This window comes from Hyperolius riggenbachi, chromosome 4 (genome assembly GCF_040937935.1).
Source record: "Hyperolius riggenbachi isolate aHypRig1 chromosome 4, aHypRig1.pri, whole genome shotgun sequence".
NCBI classification, from domain to species: domain Eukaryota; kingdom Metazoa; phylum Chordata; class Amphibia; order Anura; family Hyperoliidae; genus Hyperolius; species Hyperolius riggenbachi.
Window position 1 is genome coordinate 204,252,954 of NC_090649.1, and position 20,660 is coordinate 204,273,613.

General features: G+C 42.0%; 1 protein-coding gene across 1 annotated transcript in view; it reads left to right on the forward strand.

The window, feature by feature from the left end:
• Nucleotides 1-20,660, forward strand: part of LOC137570632 (solute carrier family 12 member 9-like) — a 366,074-nt gene that overhangs the window by 94,060 nt on the left and 251,354 nt on the right. The window contains exon 3 of the mRNA XM_068279330.1: nt 8,500-8,637. Within this exon, the coding sequence (XP_068135431.1) occupies nt 8,500-8,637 (138 nt within the window). The remainder of the gene's footprint in view (nt 1-8,499; nt 8,638-20,660) is intronic.

Below are 20,660 nucleotides of genomic sequence, written 5' to 3' on the forward strand. Positions count from 1 at the left end.
TTCTGGGGTACCACTTTACTTTTAAAGTACTAATTCGCAATCACTTTTGGTAGCGATTTTTGCTGTTTTTTGCTTTCCAGTTCTTTTGATTTGAAGCAAATTTTTGTTTAATGCAATTGATTGTGATTTGCGGTTTCTTTTTTCTATTCTTTGTTTTTGATGCTAGGGTCTTTTATTAATGTGGAGTTTAATACAGAACCTACTGTATATCTGTTTTTATTGCTGTCTGTGCCTCTGCTAGGGTGGCTTTATATTTTCTTCCATATTGCCAGTGACAGGATGTATCAGTAGCAGTGCTGTTTATGACACGTCCATTACAACAGATACCAGTGGATGGTACATTGGAATCGCTGTGACCATCCATGTTGGGAACCCACAAATATCAACTGAGCCTTTGGCATGAAATAACACACATATCATTTTTATTATTTAGAGCTTCGTTGAACCATTCAAGGTCGTCTAAACTAAATACATTCACAGGATATCTTTCTGTATAATTCCATGTAATTATTACAGACGTACTGTAGTATTTAGCCATTCTGATAATGGGTATAGATGAATGACAGTAATTGTTTTGTCCCCTGTACCCTCTGTGTGGCACAATCATTCATCCCTGACTTATGCAGAACCTCCCCGGGGCTGCTGAGCACTTCCTCAATCCTCATGCAGACAATAAGCACACTTTTTGCCACTCTTCTCACAGTACAAACAAACTGCAAATAACAATAAATCTTTTCAAAATGAGCGGAGAAGTGACTATCTGCAGCTCACATTTGTAGGCAAACTTGAGTTCTGCAATACGTATAAGAAAATAATAGTGAGCTCTGAAATGCTAGGAAAGTTAGGTACGGATGTTGTAGAAGTCTCTCACATTTAAATATATGTAAAATATAGGTCTGTGTCTTTCCCTCTCTTGTCTTGCCTTTACAAGAGAGAAGCAATGAGCTTGGCTATGGTTATTTAATGCCTCTATGGCTGTACATACTGATAAAGCAATCCGTTTCATTCATTCCATAGTGTTTGATTATGGCAGGTATGATAAGCTGCAGCACCTATGTTTGCTGTCAAATTCTTTTTCTGTTATTTTGTTTTGTACAGGCACCACAGTCATTGAAAAGATATAATTTTCCCTATTATTTTTGTAGTGGCTTAAAATGTGAGAGAAAGATTGCTCCCTCTTGGAGAGTAGAACATTGCTGGCTTCCAACAGAATGATTTACCCTTCAAGCAAAGACTATCAACTTGGAGTAATTTCCCCTCGATAAAGGCCAGCCCTTTTTTTCATGGAATACAAACTAAAAATCTGCACTCGAAGGGAACCTGCTATTCACATACAGATGTTTTCTGTGCATTTCAGATCACAAAAGTACCAGTAACTTTTACAGCCTTGATGTGCAAAACTTTCCCAAATGCTAGCTCACATCTGGTGGGATTTATTAAGATAGCAAAAGAGTGCAGCACACCTGGAGGGTTAATTATTGTCTATTGTCACTCCTCACGTCTCCTAAGATCCATTATCTGCATGTTGCAGTCGTCACACATGGGAATCCATGGCATCATATTTATATATATATATAAATATATATTTATATATATATATATATATATATAGCAATGCTTGCATTTTAATTAAAACTGTAAATAAATAGACCCCCCATTGCTTAAATGCCCCCTTAACCTCCCCCCAATCTCCGTGGAAGCCTAGTGTGTAATGTGTAGTGTTTGAGGGGTCGGCTTGGTGATACACCATGTGCGGGGCCCCCAACGTGCATTGGAAGCGTACTGGACAGCATTGCTACCTCTTCTCACTCTAGCTTGCATCCTCGAGTGTCCCCGTCAGTGTGACTAGAGCTCTAGGCTCACCGCAGTCACATGATCGTGCACCTTGTGCTCTAGCAGTCAGTTCAGAAGCCGCCGGGGAGATGCGAGGATGCAAGCTGGAGTGAGGAGAGGTAGCTATGTTTCCACTTGCAAGCTCCAAGGTGTGTCCTACTTTTAGAGCAGGTTTCTTTGCATGGGAGGCTAGAGCACCACATTGAGGGGCTGCCTAATCAGTGGGTCACGGCATTTGGCCATGTGGGGGCTTATCCATGAGGTGGCTTATTCTGGATGGGTTTTTTTAGGAAATTAAAAAGAAGTTGAAATTGGCTTGGCCAACAGAGGCGCAATTTGGGAGTGAAAGCTTGGCAGGAAATAGGATAAAGTTCCTTCCCAGACTGAAAATTGCTGTGCAATAGGTTAGTAATCAGAAAGATCAAATGTTTATTTTTGTATGAAATGAGGCTTCTGGAAATAAAAAATGTCCAATTTAAAATTTTGTTCATATGATCATAAGCCGCTAAGTTGAGGGAGTTATGGTACCCATGCACAGTACAATAAAACGTTTGATTTTCCCATTTTTTCGACCAAAACAATCGAATTGAATGAAAGTTGAAAATAATCTTTTTTTTTTCCATCAAGGAAAACAAACTATTATCCTGTTTTTTCTATAAAAATCCGATCAGACGTGTTGGAATTTTTTTTATGTTTGATCTAATGAAATAATCAAACTAAATTAGCTAATTGAAAAAAAATAAAAATTGTACCATGTACCTTGAGTTCTAGACTGGAATGCAATATTTTGCAGTTCAGGCTGCAAGGGAGAAAGGCACAGGCTAAATCTCTGTGAGAAGATTGCTGCCTTAAGCAATGACGGTTTGCTGTAAGTGGCCAAAATCTGGGCTTCAGATTTATTTAACATCAGCTAATCATGGAAGTGCAACAATGCATATAAAACCTAGAAAAACATTTTGTGCTTAAAGTTTTTAAGGTGCAAAGATTTAAAAGCTATCATTTCAGTCAGTCCTTTAGGAAATACTTTTAATTTCTGTGTATTTCTAAGACTTAACATAGTGTGAAATGCGTATTTCATTCATTAGTGCCCAATGTTACACAGTCTACATAGCACTTTATATCCATCAGTACTTTATTTTATATCCTGCTAAAGCTTTTATGGGGATGAGATGGGGAGAGCAGCAGTAAGACACTGAAGCATACTGAGAGACGTGACTGACACAGAAGGAAACATGGAGCTGCGCTAACATCCGCCTAATTAGATTACATGCAGCCTTTTCATTCAAACTTTATTACTCTGACAGTTTTAGGGAAAAGCCAGATAGATTTTTGTCAAAATTGGTTATAATGGGCCCTTAGGGTATATGCAATTCAACACCGCTGGCATTATACAAACTTATTCAGTTAACCCTTTTGTTAAGCTTGTAAGCGCTGGCTACCACATCTAGCTATACTGTATTGTAAAGTTCTTACCCTAACCATGGCTGTTTTTGAGTATAACCGTGTACTGCTGTGTTTTGCATGCGATATGCGATACAGAATTAGACTGATTCCTACAAGCATTACACCTGCCTGTCCTTGTGTGACCATCTCAGTTGACACAAGAAGAAGAATCAGGACATAATGAGCCAGATTTACCAAGCTCAAGGCCTTTTTTTTTTATACAGGAGGCTGTAGGTGGGGAATTCACTGCTTGTGAATTGCTCCTGTGCACTGGCCAGGCTCTTGCTAGCTCTCGGCAGGGGCAATGGAGAGGCACCACCACATCTGGCCGTGGCTGTCCTCAAACATGACATGATGCGTTTTCTGCTGTCTGGTGGGTTTCAAACGCTGCCATTCAGCTGCATCCTATTGCAGCCACAAGCTGCTTGTTGGCTGTCAGACTGGAGGATAACCTGCCAAACAAGCCTACAGTTCAGCCTCCCCTGTGAAAAATGCAACATGAAATCATTAAAGCCTCAGTTCATGCACCATTTTTAAAAATCTCCTTTCAGCACTGTAATTCTAAAAATGTGGTTTAAAAAAATGTATATAAAAATCTAGTTGTCAGTGGTAATCTAGATTGCTTTGTACACAGCTACAGAATACTTCCTCGCCCCCTCCTCCTAGAGAATCCTGGCCTTCCACAGTTACTGAGTTAAAGTCATAGGGAGGCAGTTCCCACCATAGCCACACCTCTTTTGTGATTGAAAATCTATATGCTGGGAATACACGATTCGTTTATGCGCCGGAATCGAGCCGCTGGCTCGATATCGGCGCATCCCCGCGGGCGTGCGGATCGATTCCCGCTCGTCCCCGCGGGCATTTACTAATCTTCCGAGTGTTTCTTCTTTTGTTCTCCCCGCCGGTATCGAGCGCGGAATCGATCCGGCGGGGTATCGGACAGGTTGGAAATTATCAATTATCAGCGGCTCGATTGATAATTTCAATCGAACCGTGTATTCCCAGCATAAGAATACTTGGCTGCTGAAGGAATCATAACTGGCATCGCCCTGGCCCGCCATGACAACAGCTTGCACACTAAACTTGTAATTATCCTAATGTTAAAAAAAACCAAAAAAAAAACCTTTGTAATATAATTTCAAATGTACATTTTGTAAACCTCTACAGTATTTCCCTGTTAGGAATGGATAGAAATTTTTTTTTTACTAAACTAGGGCTTTATATTCATGCTCAATATATTCTGTTCGCAGAAATTAAAATAACATGTATATGCAATATATTAAATTACTGTAATTTGCAAAGAATTTCTTCATATCAAAATGTCACACATATATATCCAGTATAAAGACCTGAATACAAAGGATGAAAGAATTTTCACAATTTAATAAGTAAAGAATATTTCCAAAAATATAATTTCAAGGATAAAGTACCACTAAAAAAGAATTAGCAGAAAGAAATGAGTCAGTTTTTAAACAGCATTACAGCTACAAAAATGTCAATATTAGTATTAACAAAATGATCAGCTAACTATTACAGGCTAATGTTAAATTGGTCTGAAAGTCAGCATTTCTACTTTGTTCTAAAAGATTCCTCACAGCTTTAAAGCTACTATCCCAGAATTTTTTTTAGCAGAACATCACTGAAATGGTTAAACAAAGCACTTTGTCCTGCTATTCAGCTTCAAATCTGCATCCAAACGGGAGATAACAGTATCTTTGTTTACATTCCAATGTTTATACATGTGTGTGTAACAAGTAAAAACACTTTCTGAGAAGCTGTCTTTGCTTCAGGCACACACACAGTTCAGAACAACTCATTAGAAGATTTTAATATATAATAAAAAGCAGTTGGAGTAAAATGCAATGGCAGTTTTCAGGGCAAGAAAAAATACACTTTGGAAACTTGTAATTTGCAGACAGACAATATTACTTGTGCACAAAAGCAAATATGATAACTGTATGAATAATAAAAAGTAGAAAAACACATTTTTATTGAATGTTATTTCAGAGTTTCAGACCACTTTAAAGGGAACCCGAGGTGAGAAGGATATGGAAGCTGTCATATTTATTTCCTTTTAAATAATACCAATTGCCTGGCAATCCTTTTGATCCTGGGTCTCTAATACTTTTAGCCATAGTCCCTGAACAAGCATTTACTCTGACTGAGCTCACTCATGTTTTACTGGACTAGCCATATGCTTATTCCAGGGTTTAGGCCCAGACACTACTTATGCTATAACAGTGATGGCTAACCGTGGCACTCCAGCTGTGACAAAACTACAAATCCCATCATGCCTCAGCCTCCCCGAGTTATGCTTAGAGCTGTCAAAGTATTGCAATGCCTCATGGGACTTGTAGTTCCACCACAGCCGGAGTGCCAAGGTTAGCCATCACTGTGCTATAAGATCAAGAGGGATGTTAGGCAATAAAAGAAAATAAATATGGCAGCCTACATATCCCTCTCGCCTTGGGTTCCCTTTAACAATGACCTTGCATATAAAATACATGGCAATGAAGGGAGGTGTTTACGTTAGGATTAGCAGCACAGGGGAGTTATGTACCTGATGAAGAAGGCAGTGACCAGCAAAACACATTGTGCATAATAATGTCTATATTCTTGTTGGTATATTTCCATGATCAAGTTGTCCTCCTATTGGAGTTAAGCCTAGTCTCATATGATTATCTTGATCTTTTAAATACTTTATCATGTTAGGCACCTTGTGTAACCACATTCAGTTTGACTATTTCCCAACCCCAGTCCAAGATCTTCAACCACTTCCCTATAACAACAGTATATAACCAAATATAGACTGTTTCTCCAAGAATGCCATCAAACATGTTGATTGTTTGCAGTCAGAAAGACTTGGGAGTTCCAAAGTTGTGTGTAACGATTGGTGTCAACACACAGAGAGAATCTGATTATTGGTGATCTGCAGTATCACCAAGAATACAGACGTATACCTGACTATTGATGATCTGCAGAATCACCAATAATACAAGTATGACTAACCTCTTACTTACACTAATAATGTGTAAGTGTTTGGGTGCAACAGTAGAAGGCTATCTCCCGTGGAGCGGGAGACACAGACACCACTGCAGCCAGTGGACACCTGAGGAGCAGGTGACCTATGGCCGAGCAGGAGCTATCTCTAGAGATAGAGCAGCAGCCAGTGATTCCCTGATGGAATGGAATCAGACTGTACTGCAGTCAATGGACTCCTAATGGGAAGAGACCACTGACTGCACTGCAGGAAGGCCTCTCTGAGGTACAGGAGGTCCTTGCAGCTAACTGACACCTGGTGGATTAGTGCCAAGGAAGTACAGATAGACTAATCACTCGGGGAACGAGTGACAGCCAGGAATGTCAGACAGGCCAGGTCGGCAACACACAAGCATAAAAGGTACAAAGACAGAAGACTGATTCGGTAACCGGATACAAGCAGGGTCAGCAACTGGTAGACAGATGGGCAGAGGTACCGAATCAGAAAGCAAGAGAGAGGTCAGCAAAGCAGAAGGTCATAACAGATATACATAAGCACAATTCTAATCTGAGGTGTGAGGTCCTTGGTCTCGACACCCAGGAACTGGTCTAAAGTATTACAGAGTAATGACACACCGATCCTAAGCTTGGGTGTGAGGTCCTTGGTCTCAACACCCTGGAACTGGTCTAGAGTATAACAGAGCAATGACACAGCAAACCTAAGCTTGGGTGTGAGGTCCTTGGTCTCAACACCCTGGAACTGGTCTAGAGTATAACAGAGAGGAAAAACCGAGAGCCCAATATAGTGTAGTAAGTCTAGGCAATTGAGTATGTGAGAAGGAGTAAAATATATACTCACAAACCAGGGTTACCTCCAGGCAACCACTGTATAGGCAGGTGAGGAGATTGACCTGTCCCCACTCAGGATTAAGAAGTCGCTCTCTGTAGACGTGAAGAAAAAGGGGTATCCCCCTCCACCAAGGGTGGATATACAATATAGCGTGAATATAACAGAGGCGCCAAAAGGATAAGAACACGATTTAAAATATTTAAAATTGCTTAGGAGGCAGTGGTGGACTTACCTCCCTCAAGCAGACACAGGAAGCTGTGTAATTCAACAAAGGTAAATTTAATGGTATACTCCAGGGGTTAAATACAACGCGTTTCGCAGGTCTACACCCGCTTCATCAGGCAGTAAAAAGTAGGAGCACACAGCAGCGTAGTGTCAGAGATGCACCTGGCGCCTTTTTCTGTAGGTGTAGACCTGCGAAACGCGTTGTATTTAACCCCTGGAGTATACCATTAAATTTACCTTTGTTGAATTACACAGCTTCCTGTGTCTGCTTGAGGGAGGTAAGTCCACCACTGCCTCCTAAGCAATTTTAAATATTTTAAATCGTGTTCTTATCCTTTTGGCGCCTCTGTTATATTCACGCTAGAGTATAACAGAGTAATGACACAGCAATCCTAAGCTTGGGTGTGAGGTCCTTGGTCTCAACACCCTGGAACTGGTCTAGAGTATAACAGAGTAATGACACAGCAATCCTAAGCTTGGGTGTGAGGTCCTTGTTCTCAACACCCTGGAACTGGTCTAGTGTATAACAGTGCATAAACAAAGGTAATCTGGCTAAGTGTAAATTCCCAGCTCCTGCTGGTTCTAACACACTGTAACCAGCAACTGACAAGCAAGATCTATATATACTTGCAGTGCTGTGCAGCTCCGCCCGAGCCACTCAGCCAATCCAGAGTCCAGCTGGGATCAGCTGATCGGCCTGATGGGTCTGCTGGTATAAATGTCCTGTCGCCTGGCGCGCGCACGCGTAGCTCTCCATCTGTGTGCACTAGAAGGTCCAGACAAGCCAGACATGTGTTGTTGCGCGGAAACCGCCGGTCTGAACGCGGAGATAGCCGCCCTGTCACTAGACCGCGCGGCGGCATCTCCGCTGTTCATTACATTGTGGAGGTAGCATGACAGAACGCCCAGGCAGGACATCTCCATCCCTGGTAGAATTTAGGGCAATTCCAAACCGGAAAGCCAGCTGTTAAGCCTGGCATTTACAAACCTGTGACTATTTCCTCTGTAACAAACCATGATGCAACCCTGTATTGATCTGAGACTTATCTATGCACTTTGAGTCCTATAGGAGAAAAGGGCTTTACAAATGTTATTGCATTGTATATTATTGTATAAATAAATCCTGCCCTCTGTATTACACCTCTATATCCCTTGACTGAAATTTGCAGATATGATCAGTCGGGCCCTTGGGCCGGAATTTGGAGGTAGCATTGGTATAATGTTTTTTCTAGCCAACGTCTGTGGAAGTGCCTTATACATTCTCGGCCTTGTAGAAACCATTGTGGCCATGTTTGGAATACCACCAGGTAAGAGAAGGGGAGAACGGCAATGATGCATGCACATATACATTTACTCAATGCATTTACAGTTATTTCTATAAGCTTAGGACATTCATAAGTAAATACTTCATTGTTAATCTGTTACCATAAAAAAATACAAAACCACAACAAAGTAATCTACCATGCAAATCTGACAAATATAATACTGCAGCTTAGTAAGAACCTACCTTTCATGTTGAAAATGCATGTTGCTTTTGAAACTGGGTTCTTCACTGCATGCTGGGATTTATTCCTCCCGCCTTTTGTTTATTCTGCAGCAGAGAAGCATGATCTGTCACACCAAAGGGAGCACTCTCATATCCATTAATGTTTACAACTTGCAGGCAATAAAATGGAACTGGAGGCAGAAGTACGAAGATTTATCATTTTTTTTGCACAAGGGACAGGAGGGATAGTATTGGCATGGCAGGGATATTAAACTTTAGGGAGGCTTTAAGGTTAGGGTCAGACATACTGGATGGGAAAGGTACGGTAAGTGTTAACCCGTGTACTCACCTTGCTCCCAAAACAATGGTTAGAGATGATTTGTAGCAGTTGTTCGAGGGTTACCTCGAAAGGTTAAGCCTGGGTCTGTTTTCTGTATTGGACTGCCCATACACTTGTGCACAGTTACAGAATGCCATTGTTGAGGGCAGTTAAAAGAATGCTAATTGCAGCATTCAGGCAGTAGCACCATCTTCAATTGTGTGTGTACAGGCTGCAGCAGTACTACTACAAATTTTGCAGTGAACCTTGGAATTTGTTGTTGAGGTGCAGTTATTACAGCATCTAAATCCCTGCTTGAGGCATTCATAACCCCTGAAAGCCAGATGAGTATTATATGCAGTTTTCCAGGCACTTGTATAACTTTTCCGAGAAATGGGGCTCTAAGGGGCAGACTGAGAGCTGTTGGATTACGATCTGGCAGCATTGAAGGTTTAGATTGATGGCTGGGGTTACATGCTAAAGTCAATGAATAACCATCCACATAACTCTGTGTTAAACAGTGAGGCCATCCTAGAAACAAACATGCTTCCTTCCTCCTCTGTGTGTTGGTATCTCCTCGATACTGATACCTTCTTTGGTCTACCACCTTACACCACTCAATATAATAATATAACAATATATTCTGCTATTAAGGGCTCTTTTTCACAGAAAAAACACAGAACACACATGTTTTGCAATCATCTTTGCTGATCACATGCTATGACTTTTTAGTGTGATTGCAAAGTGCCATTTAGTTTAACGGAATGGGACAGGAATGCAATTTGTGTTTGGGGATAATATGTAATTGTATTAGTGGAAAATGACACCACAATTTCCATGATTTTGTGTCACTGAAAATGGCAAATTGCTTGGAAAGTGTGTTCTCTTGAAAATGGACCTAAGAGTAAAAACTTTGTCCCGTCTGGGTTATATGAGTCTGTAGAGCGGTTACTGAAAGGTAACACAATGAGCAAGTAGGAACTTTTTAATATATCCAACAGGGGTGTACCATTATCCTGGCGGGCCCCCTGCCCAAATCCCCCAAGATCGCAGTACATTAGTGCCCCCCCATCGCACGGAAGGGGGGGGGGGGCAGAGGCTGAGGGGTGAGCAACATCAGTGTCTTACATTACCTTCATCCAGCAAAGCAACATGTCCTCCTCACTATTCTCTTCACTGTAGTCACTGTGCAGTCTATTTCCCATCTCTGCATGTCATGTGGTATGCATCAAGAGCTGCAAGGAGATAGATTGCACAGTGACTACAGCAAAGAGGAGGACTTGTCGCTCCAGATGAAGGTAATGTATGACACTGCCGCTTCTCTGCTCTCCCTGCCACAGGACTGAGCCTTCTTATTCCCCCCCCCCCCCTCCACAACGGTGGCGGTCACAGGGGCTATTGTTATGCCCCTGATATCCAGGTTATGTATGTAATATTATTATTATGTATTGTATTTATAAGGCGCCAACATATTACGCAGCGCTGCACAATAGATAAATGGGCTAACATACAAGGTAGAACATACAGGAAACTCACAACAAAACAAGATCATGCAAATGATTTGATAACAATACAGTGTCATAGGTCAAAATAGAGACTGTTCTAGTCCACGAGAGGGGTGATTGTCAGTAAGATTGCATAATCAAGCTGGAAACACTAGGGAGGAGGGCCCTGCCAGAGGCTTACAATCTAAAGGGTGGGGGTGGAGACAATAGGTTGCCTTCCCAGGAGAGCCTCAGTAAATTAGACTGTCTGTTCCATCTTTTATATCAATGCACAACTGAAATACCGTATATACTTGCATATAAGTCGACCTGTGTATAAGCCGAGGTACCCACTTTCCCCCCCAGAAAGCAGTAAAAGTTATTGACTCGCGGATAAGCCCCCTCCCCAGTATAGCCCTCTCCACAGTAGCCATATGTGCCCTCAGTACAAGTCAGCCCCCCTCCCCATAGACAAATGTGCACCAAGGATGATACAGCTGTGTCTCAAGACGCTACTAGATGGTGTCATAGATATGAGACACATCAACTGCCACACAGGAAGAATCCCCAATCATTGAACAGCTAACAATGCTGCTTGCACGCTCTGCTCCACGAGCCAGGGGACACAGATATGAGCAGTTGACTCTGCACACCATGTTCCAGTGGATAGGGGGCACGGACACAGCAGGAAGCCAGCTGGTAAGAGCAGGATGACTAGTGCATGATCCTTATGCTCCTTTGCCAGTATCAAAACCTGCTCCACCATCCGTTCTGCTCCACTGACTCGCATGTAGGCTGAGTGGGTAACTTTTCAGCACATTTTTGTGCTGAAAAATTAGGCGTATACGCGAGTATATAAGGTACATACATACTGATTTTGCCCTTTAGCATACAGTAGTCACTAACTATGCCGGATTTTCCAACTAGTCTGTAGCTTCCAATTGTATGAACAGTTTGCCAGTTTCTAGACCTTAGTCCTCCCGCCAAACATACACACACAGGATAAATACAACAAATATGAAAAACAAGATCTAAAATGTCATTTTTTGTTGCTCCAAATTATCGTTTCATGATCTGAAATAAACTCTACAGCAGTCAGCTAAGCTCAGTGGGGGTGAATTCAGCTCTTTTCAGTGCTTCTCTTCTCCCCCTTCTTTGTTGTTTATCATAGCTCTATTTACAGAGCTAATTATACACCAACAAATACCTAAAGCTGGAGATCAGCGATGGCCTGCTCGGGTGAACAAGCATCCATGTTACGTGTGTGTCCCTGAAAATATCCCTGGCTTTTCATTTATCCAGAAGAACAATGCTCTTTCCATCTACTGTGGCGATATCTATTGATATTTGTTAAAAACTAGTAGATTGCATGGTAATGTAGGAGACTCTAAATAATGATAGATGTGTGGCATATTTTTGGCTGATGTTTAAAAAATAAGGTTGGCGGCTGTGCAGAGATCTGGCAGTATGTTATAACTTCCAACAGCTGCTGTTTTTAGGCTTCAGCATACGCACACCCCTTAACCGAATGACTAATGCCAGGCATCTCTAGACTATCACTGTGTAATACAGGTGCATATAAAACACTTTTCTACCACCTCATTTTTTACATAGACTGCTATAGGAGTGTGCACATTTCCTGACATTCAGTGGATATTTTTGTTGTTGACATTCAAGCAGTTCAAGTGCTATGAGTAGCTTGAAAAGTTACAAAGGCAAGTAGTGAACTGCCAGAGGTTTCAAAAGGTAAGGTTACCCAAAACTGGAAAACATCTTAGAACCATACAAAATGGGATTTTGGGGGCAACATGAAATGGGGTAACCACTTTCAGCTTTTCTGCAGCAATGAAGGTTGATCAAGCCGTGAAGGTTAATGCCACCTGATTACTTATAACTCCATCTGTCTGTATAACACACTGTGGTACCACACCCTTGTGAGCATTATTTGAAGAGTGAAAACAAAGCAACTTGCATGTGCTACACATTTATTGGAACTTCTGCAACAGAGTTGGGAAGGACTTAAAGTACCCTTGAACCGAGACCCCAAAAATGAATAAAACCGCGAGTCTCCTCTTTCTGAGTGTCCTGGTACTGCTCGTCCTTGGAATCCTCCCATCCTTTCCCAATCCCCGGGCCTCTTCATATCTGACAGGATCTCCCAATGAAATACTATAATCAGGAAGATCCCCCAATTGGCACCGCATGATTGGGAATTATGCAGGTGCAGTTCCGAACTGTGTGGCTACAGGCAAAGCCAGCGCTCAACATTTCACTACATAGGCACTGTTCAACCTTGCACCTGTGCAGTCAAAAATTACTTTGTGCGCTAGAAGAACCCTCCAGAAGGCTGCAAAGAAAAGAGGACCATGGATAGGGAATGAAGGGGTTCTGGGGCAAGGGCAAAGAGAAGCTTCAGGTCGCTCATGAAAAGGTAATCTAGCCCACCATAGACTTCAAACAATGTTGATAATCTAAATAGGAGGCGTTTAATTTAGTATAACTGTCTTTTGGTGTTATCATTAATAATGAGAGCCAAAACAAATATAAAGGTATGGACACCAGATCTCACAATTAAAATCATAAAAGCCCTAACTGCTGAACTGAGCCCTGTCACAGAGCCAGGGCTGTGGAGTCGGTACAAAAATCATCCAACGCCAACTCTGACTCCTCAGTTTATGAAACCACCGACTGCAGGTACCCAGAATTACTCAAACTCCTCTACTCCGACTCCTTTGTCTAATTCTTACCAAGGCTATGGATTTGGTACAAAAATCATCCGACTCAGACTCCTCTGTTTATTGAAACCACCGACTCCAGGTACTCCAGGTACCCAAAATTACTCTGACTCATCGACTCCAATTCCACAGCCATGCACAGAGCGCTAATAACAGTGCAGATGGTCAAAACCTAAAGACACATTCTCCAGTTACCCACCTCCCATACACACGATGATTGGGGCCACAGACAGAACACTATACGGATCAGAGGGCTGATCTCACCAAGTTCCAGGTTCCCAAGGCCAGGGTTTGGGAGTACAAGAAGCTGTGCAAACCTCAGGTGTGTCCAAAGAGAAGCTGGTGCCGGTCCCCACGTCCTCCATATGGTTAGCTCTCTTTTGCGTTGCTGCTCAGGTCTTAGCTCAGCATCCAGAGCAAGACATGCTATTAGAGAGGAATGGGATGGCTGCAATCATAAAAATGCTCCCTCTGTGGACAGAGGGCAGAACAACAGTCAGGGAATCCTCTGCTCTGCTGCCTACATGTTTTACCCAAGGCTTTGGGCTATGTCAATCTGTACAGACTTGACATTCATGTTTCAATAGAATCGGCAGCCACTTTGGGATCTGGCCGCCCGATTTGAGAAGTGGCTGACTGCTGCAGCCAATACACAAAGAATGCTTCCTTTTTCTGACTTTTGCTGGCCAAAATGCAAAATGACCGGACCTGGCTGGGCAAATCCTGAAGAAAGTATTCCTGCAAGAAGAGAGTGCAGTGTCATTGCTCCATGCCCCTGCCCCCCCCCCCCTTTAGTTGTAGTAGGGGTAAAAGGGTTCAGGATGGTGGTAAGTTTCAATTTTTTTTTTGGGGGGGGGGGGGGGGGGGGGTTCAGGAAAGGAGGTAAATATTTCTCTGAGACCTAATCTTTGTTTAATGGTAGTTCCAGTTAATCCCCCTGGAAGGGATGCATGTTTTGTGATAACTTGAGGGATCTTGGATTTTCAGCTGACTAGTCAAAATAAGTTAATTTGAGGGGTGCAGTTGCCTCAGGTAAATTTCATTGATATAGATTGAGGTTTTTTTTTTTAAAAGAGAGTTTCCATTATACAAAACTGTGTAGAATGCTTATCTATCTAGTGATCGAGTCAAGTTTTGTACTGTTACTGTGTAACCAACGGTAATTATCTGATATGCTGGGAATACACGTTACGTTTCTTGCGTTCGATTCTGCACGCGATCTATTAGCCATTCGATTTTCTGCTCGATTCTCGTATCTACCACTCGTTTTTCTTATCTTTTTTTTCATTCACTTCTATGAGAATTTGAGCGAAACAGAATCGAGCGGAAAATCGGACATGTCGGAATTTTATCATCGGACATGTCGGAATTTTATCATCGAAGGCATCTTCACAAAAAACGTAACGTGTATTCCCAGCATTAGACTTACACTCAAATCAATTATTTTGGAGAAAGCCCTCATGAAAGGAAATAGAGTTTAAATATTAGTAAGTTCTTCTCCAGGGTTTGTTAGTGTGCAAACGAGGGCGTTCATGCGTGCACAGTATGGAGCGGCCCATCTTTGGGAGCACTCAGGCTTTCGAAGACTTCTGAAGCCTCCTTTCGGTGGCAGAGAGAGCAGTATTTGACCAAATTGGTCGACTACTGCTACAGGGGAGCCAGCGCTGCTACAGGGCATCGGGAGAGGAGTGGGAAGGCTCTATAGCAGAGTTCCCCAACCCTGTCCTCAAGCCCACCAACAGTACACGTTTTGCAGAAAACCACAAACATGCACAGGTGAGGTAATTAGTTTCTCAGCAGAGCTGATTAACCTCCTTAGCGGTAACCCCGTGTGTGACACGGGGTAAGCCGCCGGAGGGTGCCGCTCAGGCCCTGCTGGGCTGATTTAAATAATTTTTTTTTTGCTGGACGCAGCTAGCACTTTGCTAGCTGCGCCAGCACCCCGATCGCCGCCACCGCGCGCCCGATCGCCGCTATCCGGTGCGGCGCGCGCCCCCCCCCCCCCCCAGACCCCGTGCGCTGCCTGGCCAATCAGTGCCAGGCAGCGCCGAGGGTTGGATCCGGAGTCCAAATGACGTCCCGACGTCGGTGACGTCATCCCGCCCCGTCGCCATGGCGAAGCCCTCCAGGAAATCCCGTTCTTTGAACGGGATTTCCTGATCGGAGATCGCCGAAGGCGATCGAAGCGGGCCGGGGGATGCCGCTGAGCAGCGGCTATCATGTAGCGAGCCCTGGGCTCGCTACATGATTTAAAAAAAAAAAAAAAACTGCTGCGCTGCCCCCTGGCGGTATTTTTCATACTGCCAAGGGGGTTAACTACCTCTGTGGATTTCCACAAAACATGCACTGTTGGTGGGCCTTGAGGACAGGGTTGGGGAACTCTGCTCTATAGGACCCAGAGCCTTCCCTATACTTAGGTAAGTATCTGGCTTTTTTATTATACCAGGTTAAAAACGGGAGGAAGTGGTGGACTTACCTCCCTATTGATGACTCGATATGTCAGATTCAGGTAAAAAAAAACTTGGTGTGATCTGCTTCATCAGGCAGTATAAAGGAGTAATTGGGGGGCATAAAACAATTGGTTCATAGTTCATTCTAAAAACAATATCAATTAATAATAAACTGAACAGAACTGGCAACAAACATTAGAGATATCCAGTTTATTTCATTTTTTTTTACATAGTTACATAGTTATTTTGGTTGAAAAAAGACATACGTCCATAGAGTTCAACCAGAGAACAAAGTAATATATATTTAAATATTTATTTAATATATAAATATATAAAAATATATTTTTTATTTATATATAAATAAATAAATCATGTAAATATGTTTACTGGGTTACAATCTACAATTAAAGAGTATTATAGTACTAGGATGGAAGTAGTTAGGGGCAGGACCCTGGATCGATTTCATTAATCTGATCAGATTGCTAGGAGATTTTTGACCGTTAGTGGTCCCAAACAATCAATTCCGACCACTCATACAAATTATTGTTGTAAATTATTGTTTGCCAAATTGTATCTTTAGTTGTCACCTTTGCAAAGAGAGCTATGTTTATGTATCGAGGTAACTTGGCATTTCATTTTATATTGCAAATAGCAGAACAGCAGAGAGGCACAAAGCATAATCACTATATTAAACACACACATTGACACCTTTTACACTGTAGATGTCCTGGGTTTATTGGGCATTTACTAAGATATTGCAGTTTTAGAGCAGGTGCAGAGACGAGCTACAAAATTGATACGTGGGATGGAAGGTCTCGCTTACCAAGAAAGGTTAGATAAACTGGGTTTATTTAGTCTAGAGAAAAGACGCCTTAGAGGGGATCTAATTAACATGTATAAATACATCAGAGGGCAATATAATAGCTTGGCGGATGAGCTTTTTGTCCCTAGGCCTTCTCAAAGGACTAGAGGACATAATCTGCGCATGGAGGAAAAACGGTTTAGGAAAGGGTTCTTTACAGTAAGAGTGATTAAGATGTGGAATGCATTGCCACAGGAAGTCGTTATGGCAAACTCTATACCTGCATTTAAAGGAGGCTTAGATGCTTTCCTTGCATTGAAAGACATCCATGGCTACAATTACTAGGTAATGCCTAATGATGTTGATCCAGGGATTTTATCTGATTGCCATCTGGAGTCGGGAAGGAATTTTTCCCTTTTGGGGCTAATTGGACCATGCCTTGTAAGGGTTTTTTCGCCTTCCTCTGAAACAACAGGGATATGTGAGGGAGCAGGCTGGAGTAGTACTTTGTACTGGTTGAACTCGATGGACGTATGTCTTTTTTCAACCAAAATAACTATGTAGCTATGTAATGTGTCAGTGGGTAACAATATTTGTACTATCCCTGGGAGCCTGGATGGCAGCATATAGTGTTCACAGATGTGGCCTCAGATCAGGAGCTCACTCTGTATGCATCTGGAAAACCATCTTGACCAAGCTCAGAACCCAATATTTTAATTTGAATGTCCTTTTGTGAGCATTAAAACTACCAGCCTAAAATTGTGTGGGTTTCCCCTTGTGTCAAACGTGCTCTGACCTGGTGAAGTATTGATTCCTCAAGACCTTTGAAGGTGTCAAGTCTTTTATGACACCAACAACACAGAAGCAGAGGCTTTATGTGATTGGGCTTGTTTATAGATTGTTTGGATTGAGATCAGGAAGAGGAAAGACTTTATAATAGGCAAACACTGACTAAAGAATTTATAAATGCATATTGTATAAAAATAAAAAATAAAAAAAAGCTATTTTATTCATTAAACTATTTTGACTACAGTTCCTCTTTAAGTTCTTGCATCTAATATCTTCAGAGAATTAATTCCACACCTGTATATATTTACTACTAGCCTACGTAAATACTACCTCATTCATTTTAATTTATGCAGCTCATCATTGCTTCAATTTTTTCTTCGCCCTAAATGGAATAATAATTGACCTAAAGGGCTGTTAAAAAATCTTATTGTTCCTTGATAGCAGAAACCTTTTCCCCAGAATATTCTTTTCAGACGCGTTCCGCTTCCCCGAGGGATAGAAAGGGTCTCATTCTTGGAAAGATGAAACAAGTCTGATGTTCTGTATAATTCGGAGCTTGATCAGACATTTCCCATCTCCCAGCTCTCTCTTTCTCTTGTTGAAGGCTCCTTTTACTGGGCCCCTGATGCTCTTCAATTTGCATGAACAGGAAAGTCTCCCCGAAGTGAAATTTGAAAAGTTCCTAGCGCTGCCTGTGCTCATCAGCGATTCCGCTGCCTTGATGAAGACGCATGAGATAAACACACTCCCTCTGCCTTTTTCCCCCCGAGACACAAGTACAGAGAGCTCTGATCTGCTCTTGGAAATCACGCCTCGCTGTCCCTTCTTAAAAATGTTGTTTACTCCTAATTTTCCACTCATTTCACGGCAAGCTAGATATGGACAGTCGCAATCATGAATATGATGCTGAGCTGTCAGAACAGGACTGTGCATTAACACATTGCCCACCACAGTATATATGAGGTGGCTTGTTGTGATCATCAGTATCATTTATATGAGCACTACATCTTCTGATAATGTGATGTTGTAATGATGTAGTATATAGCTAGCTAAATTGATAGTGCCTGATTTTTTTTATTTGCAAATTATTGCTTTTTAATGAAAAAAAAATCAAGTCTTTTGCAGGAAATCTGCTTTCCCATCAGTTCATGCAATCTGATGCAATTCCACAAACGTTTGCTTGTCTTTTTTTATCATTAATACAGCTGCTGTGCAGACAAAGTCCTTGACTTTATTTCTGCTATGCTGTGTTATATGCAGTCAGACCTCTCAACAACTTCAGTACATGGAATGGACTTTTCATTTGACACTCCACAACATATGCCTTGTGTTGGTATCAAAGCTGAATTTTACAATCATTTTGGGAATCCCAGAGAGACTGATCTCTACAGGATACAGGAAGCGGGGCTATCTTCTTGAAGGGGAGGTGTGGCTAAGCTGTGCTCACCATTCCTGCAGTCCAGGAAGCAGGAAGGAGGTATGATTGGGCAGCCACCCATAGCACTTCTCATTGGAGGCATTGAAGGGATGTATTTTTAACTACAGGGAATGAAAGAAGGATGGGGTGATCTGGTTCTAGTGTCAAGCTCCCTTGAGGAGGTGCAGGTTTGGTTGTTGTCACTTCACTATCCCTAACAAGTTGCAAATTGTAACCGTCACTATGGTACGTCATAATAATTACATGGCATGTAAATCTTATGCTGAAAGAGAAGTGGGAGGAAGGGTAACCTAGGAATAGAGTACGTTTTCTCAAAGAGGAGATTTAAATCTAAGTACACCCACTATAGAGCATTACACACATGGCCTCATACTGTGCATGGCACTGCACTTCTTCTCTCTTCACCTCTCCTCTCTGAGATAGGCTGGCTCAGTAGCACAGGTAGAAGCAGAGTAACCCCCAGGCCACACTATGAGGCACCTCCCACCCACAGATGACACAATCTCTTAGCATTCTTTACAAAGACAGAAAACTGACATGGCAGTTTTTTCAGAAAGGGGGCATGGATAACCAACAAAACCTTGATTTTATGGCCTAGTAGGTTTTAGACATTTTTTCCTGCTACTCTGTTACAACTTATGCTGACTGTGCTGTTAGTGTGGGTTTTATTTTTACACCGGTTGGTCCACTTAAAAAAAAAAAAGCTGTGCTGAGTACTTATTCAGACTTGGCACACTGTGGATTTGTGCACTGAAATGCTTCCCAGAGGACCTTGCCAGGCATTTGAGTGGCACTCACATAACTGCAAATGTTACTATGTAAAAGGAACATCAAAACATTGAAAGTTTCCTTTGTATTTTAGAGCAGATCATAGTTTTTCCAGCACAAGCTTTGCTCCTGTGAAATGCTGGAATTGATTTTCAGTGACCGTGCAAAATCAAAAATTGATATTTCTGCACTGGCAATTGATAATTTAATGCATGAGTGCCTGTGAATGTTATAAAAAGATGTAATTTGTCAAATTTTTATTCATTTTATGGCTTTGAGCTATGTTTTGTGGTCCTTTTTAAATACATGTATCGCTAGGTGTGCTTTGCCACTCAGTGTCATGTATTACAGGTGTGTATATTGCTTTTCTGGGAGATACATGTCCTTTACTCGGCTTCCACAGAAGCGGAGGTCAGTGCATTACTAAACTACAAGTAGTCATTTTGAATAGCATGACCTCAAGGTTATGTATGCATCTTAGTGTTTACAAAGACCTGCTGGTTAGGTTTTCAATTCCAATTCAAGGATTAACTTGTTTCAGCTAAATATAGTTATTTCTCTACCTAATCACAAATCAATAAAGTAAATGTATAGGCCAGCTTCACTGGGTATAATGTAAAGGAATACAGAAATAAAAATGGAGGGAAAAGTGCAGCAATCTCCAAGGAAAGCTAGCTTAAAGAGAACCAGAGACGAAGCACCCTCATGTATTTTATTACATTTATCAGTGGGAACATGACAGTAAACACCTACCCTGCTTTTAGTTTCATTGTTATCTGCTTAATTTGTCTATTAGCAGCTGTGAAAAGAATCCCCGACTGGCTCAGTCTAGGTTTGACCTGGAATCATTATAGCTGAGTCACTCTTCTGTGGAGTCTTTTCAAGCCCAAGCCTGCCACCTCCTGGCTCAAATTTCCTGCTTTGCATACTGAGAGCTGTGATGACATTGGAGGGGCTGCTGCTGCTGCTGAGAGAGAAGCTCTGAAACAGACAAGTGTGGCTGCAATATGATCCCTGTGTGCTCTGTGTGCACTAGATACTGATGATGACTGCAGTTTC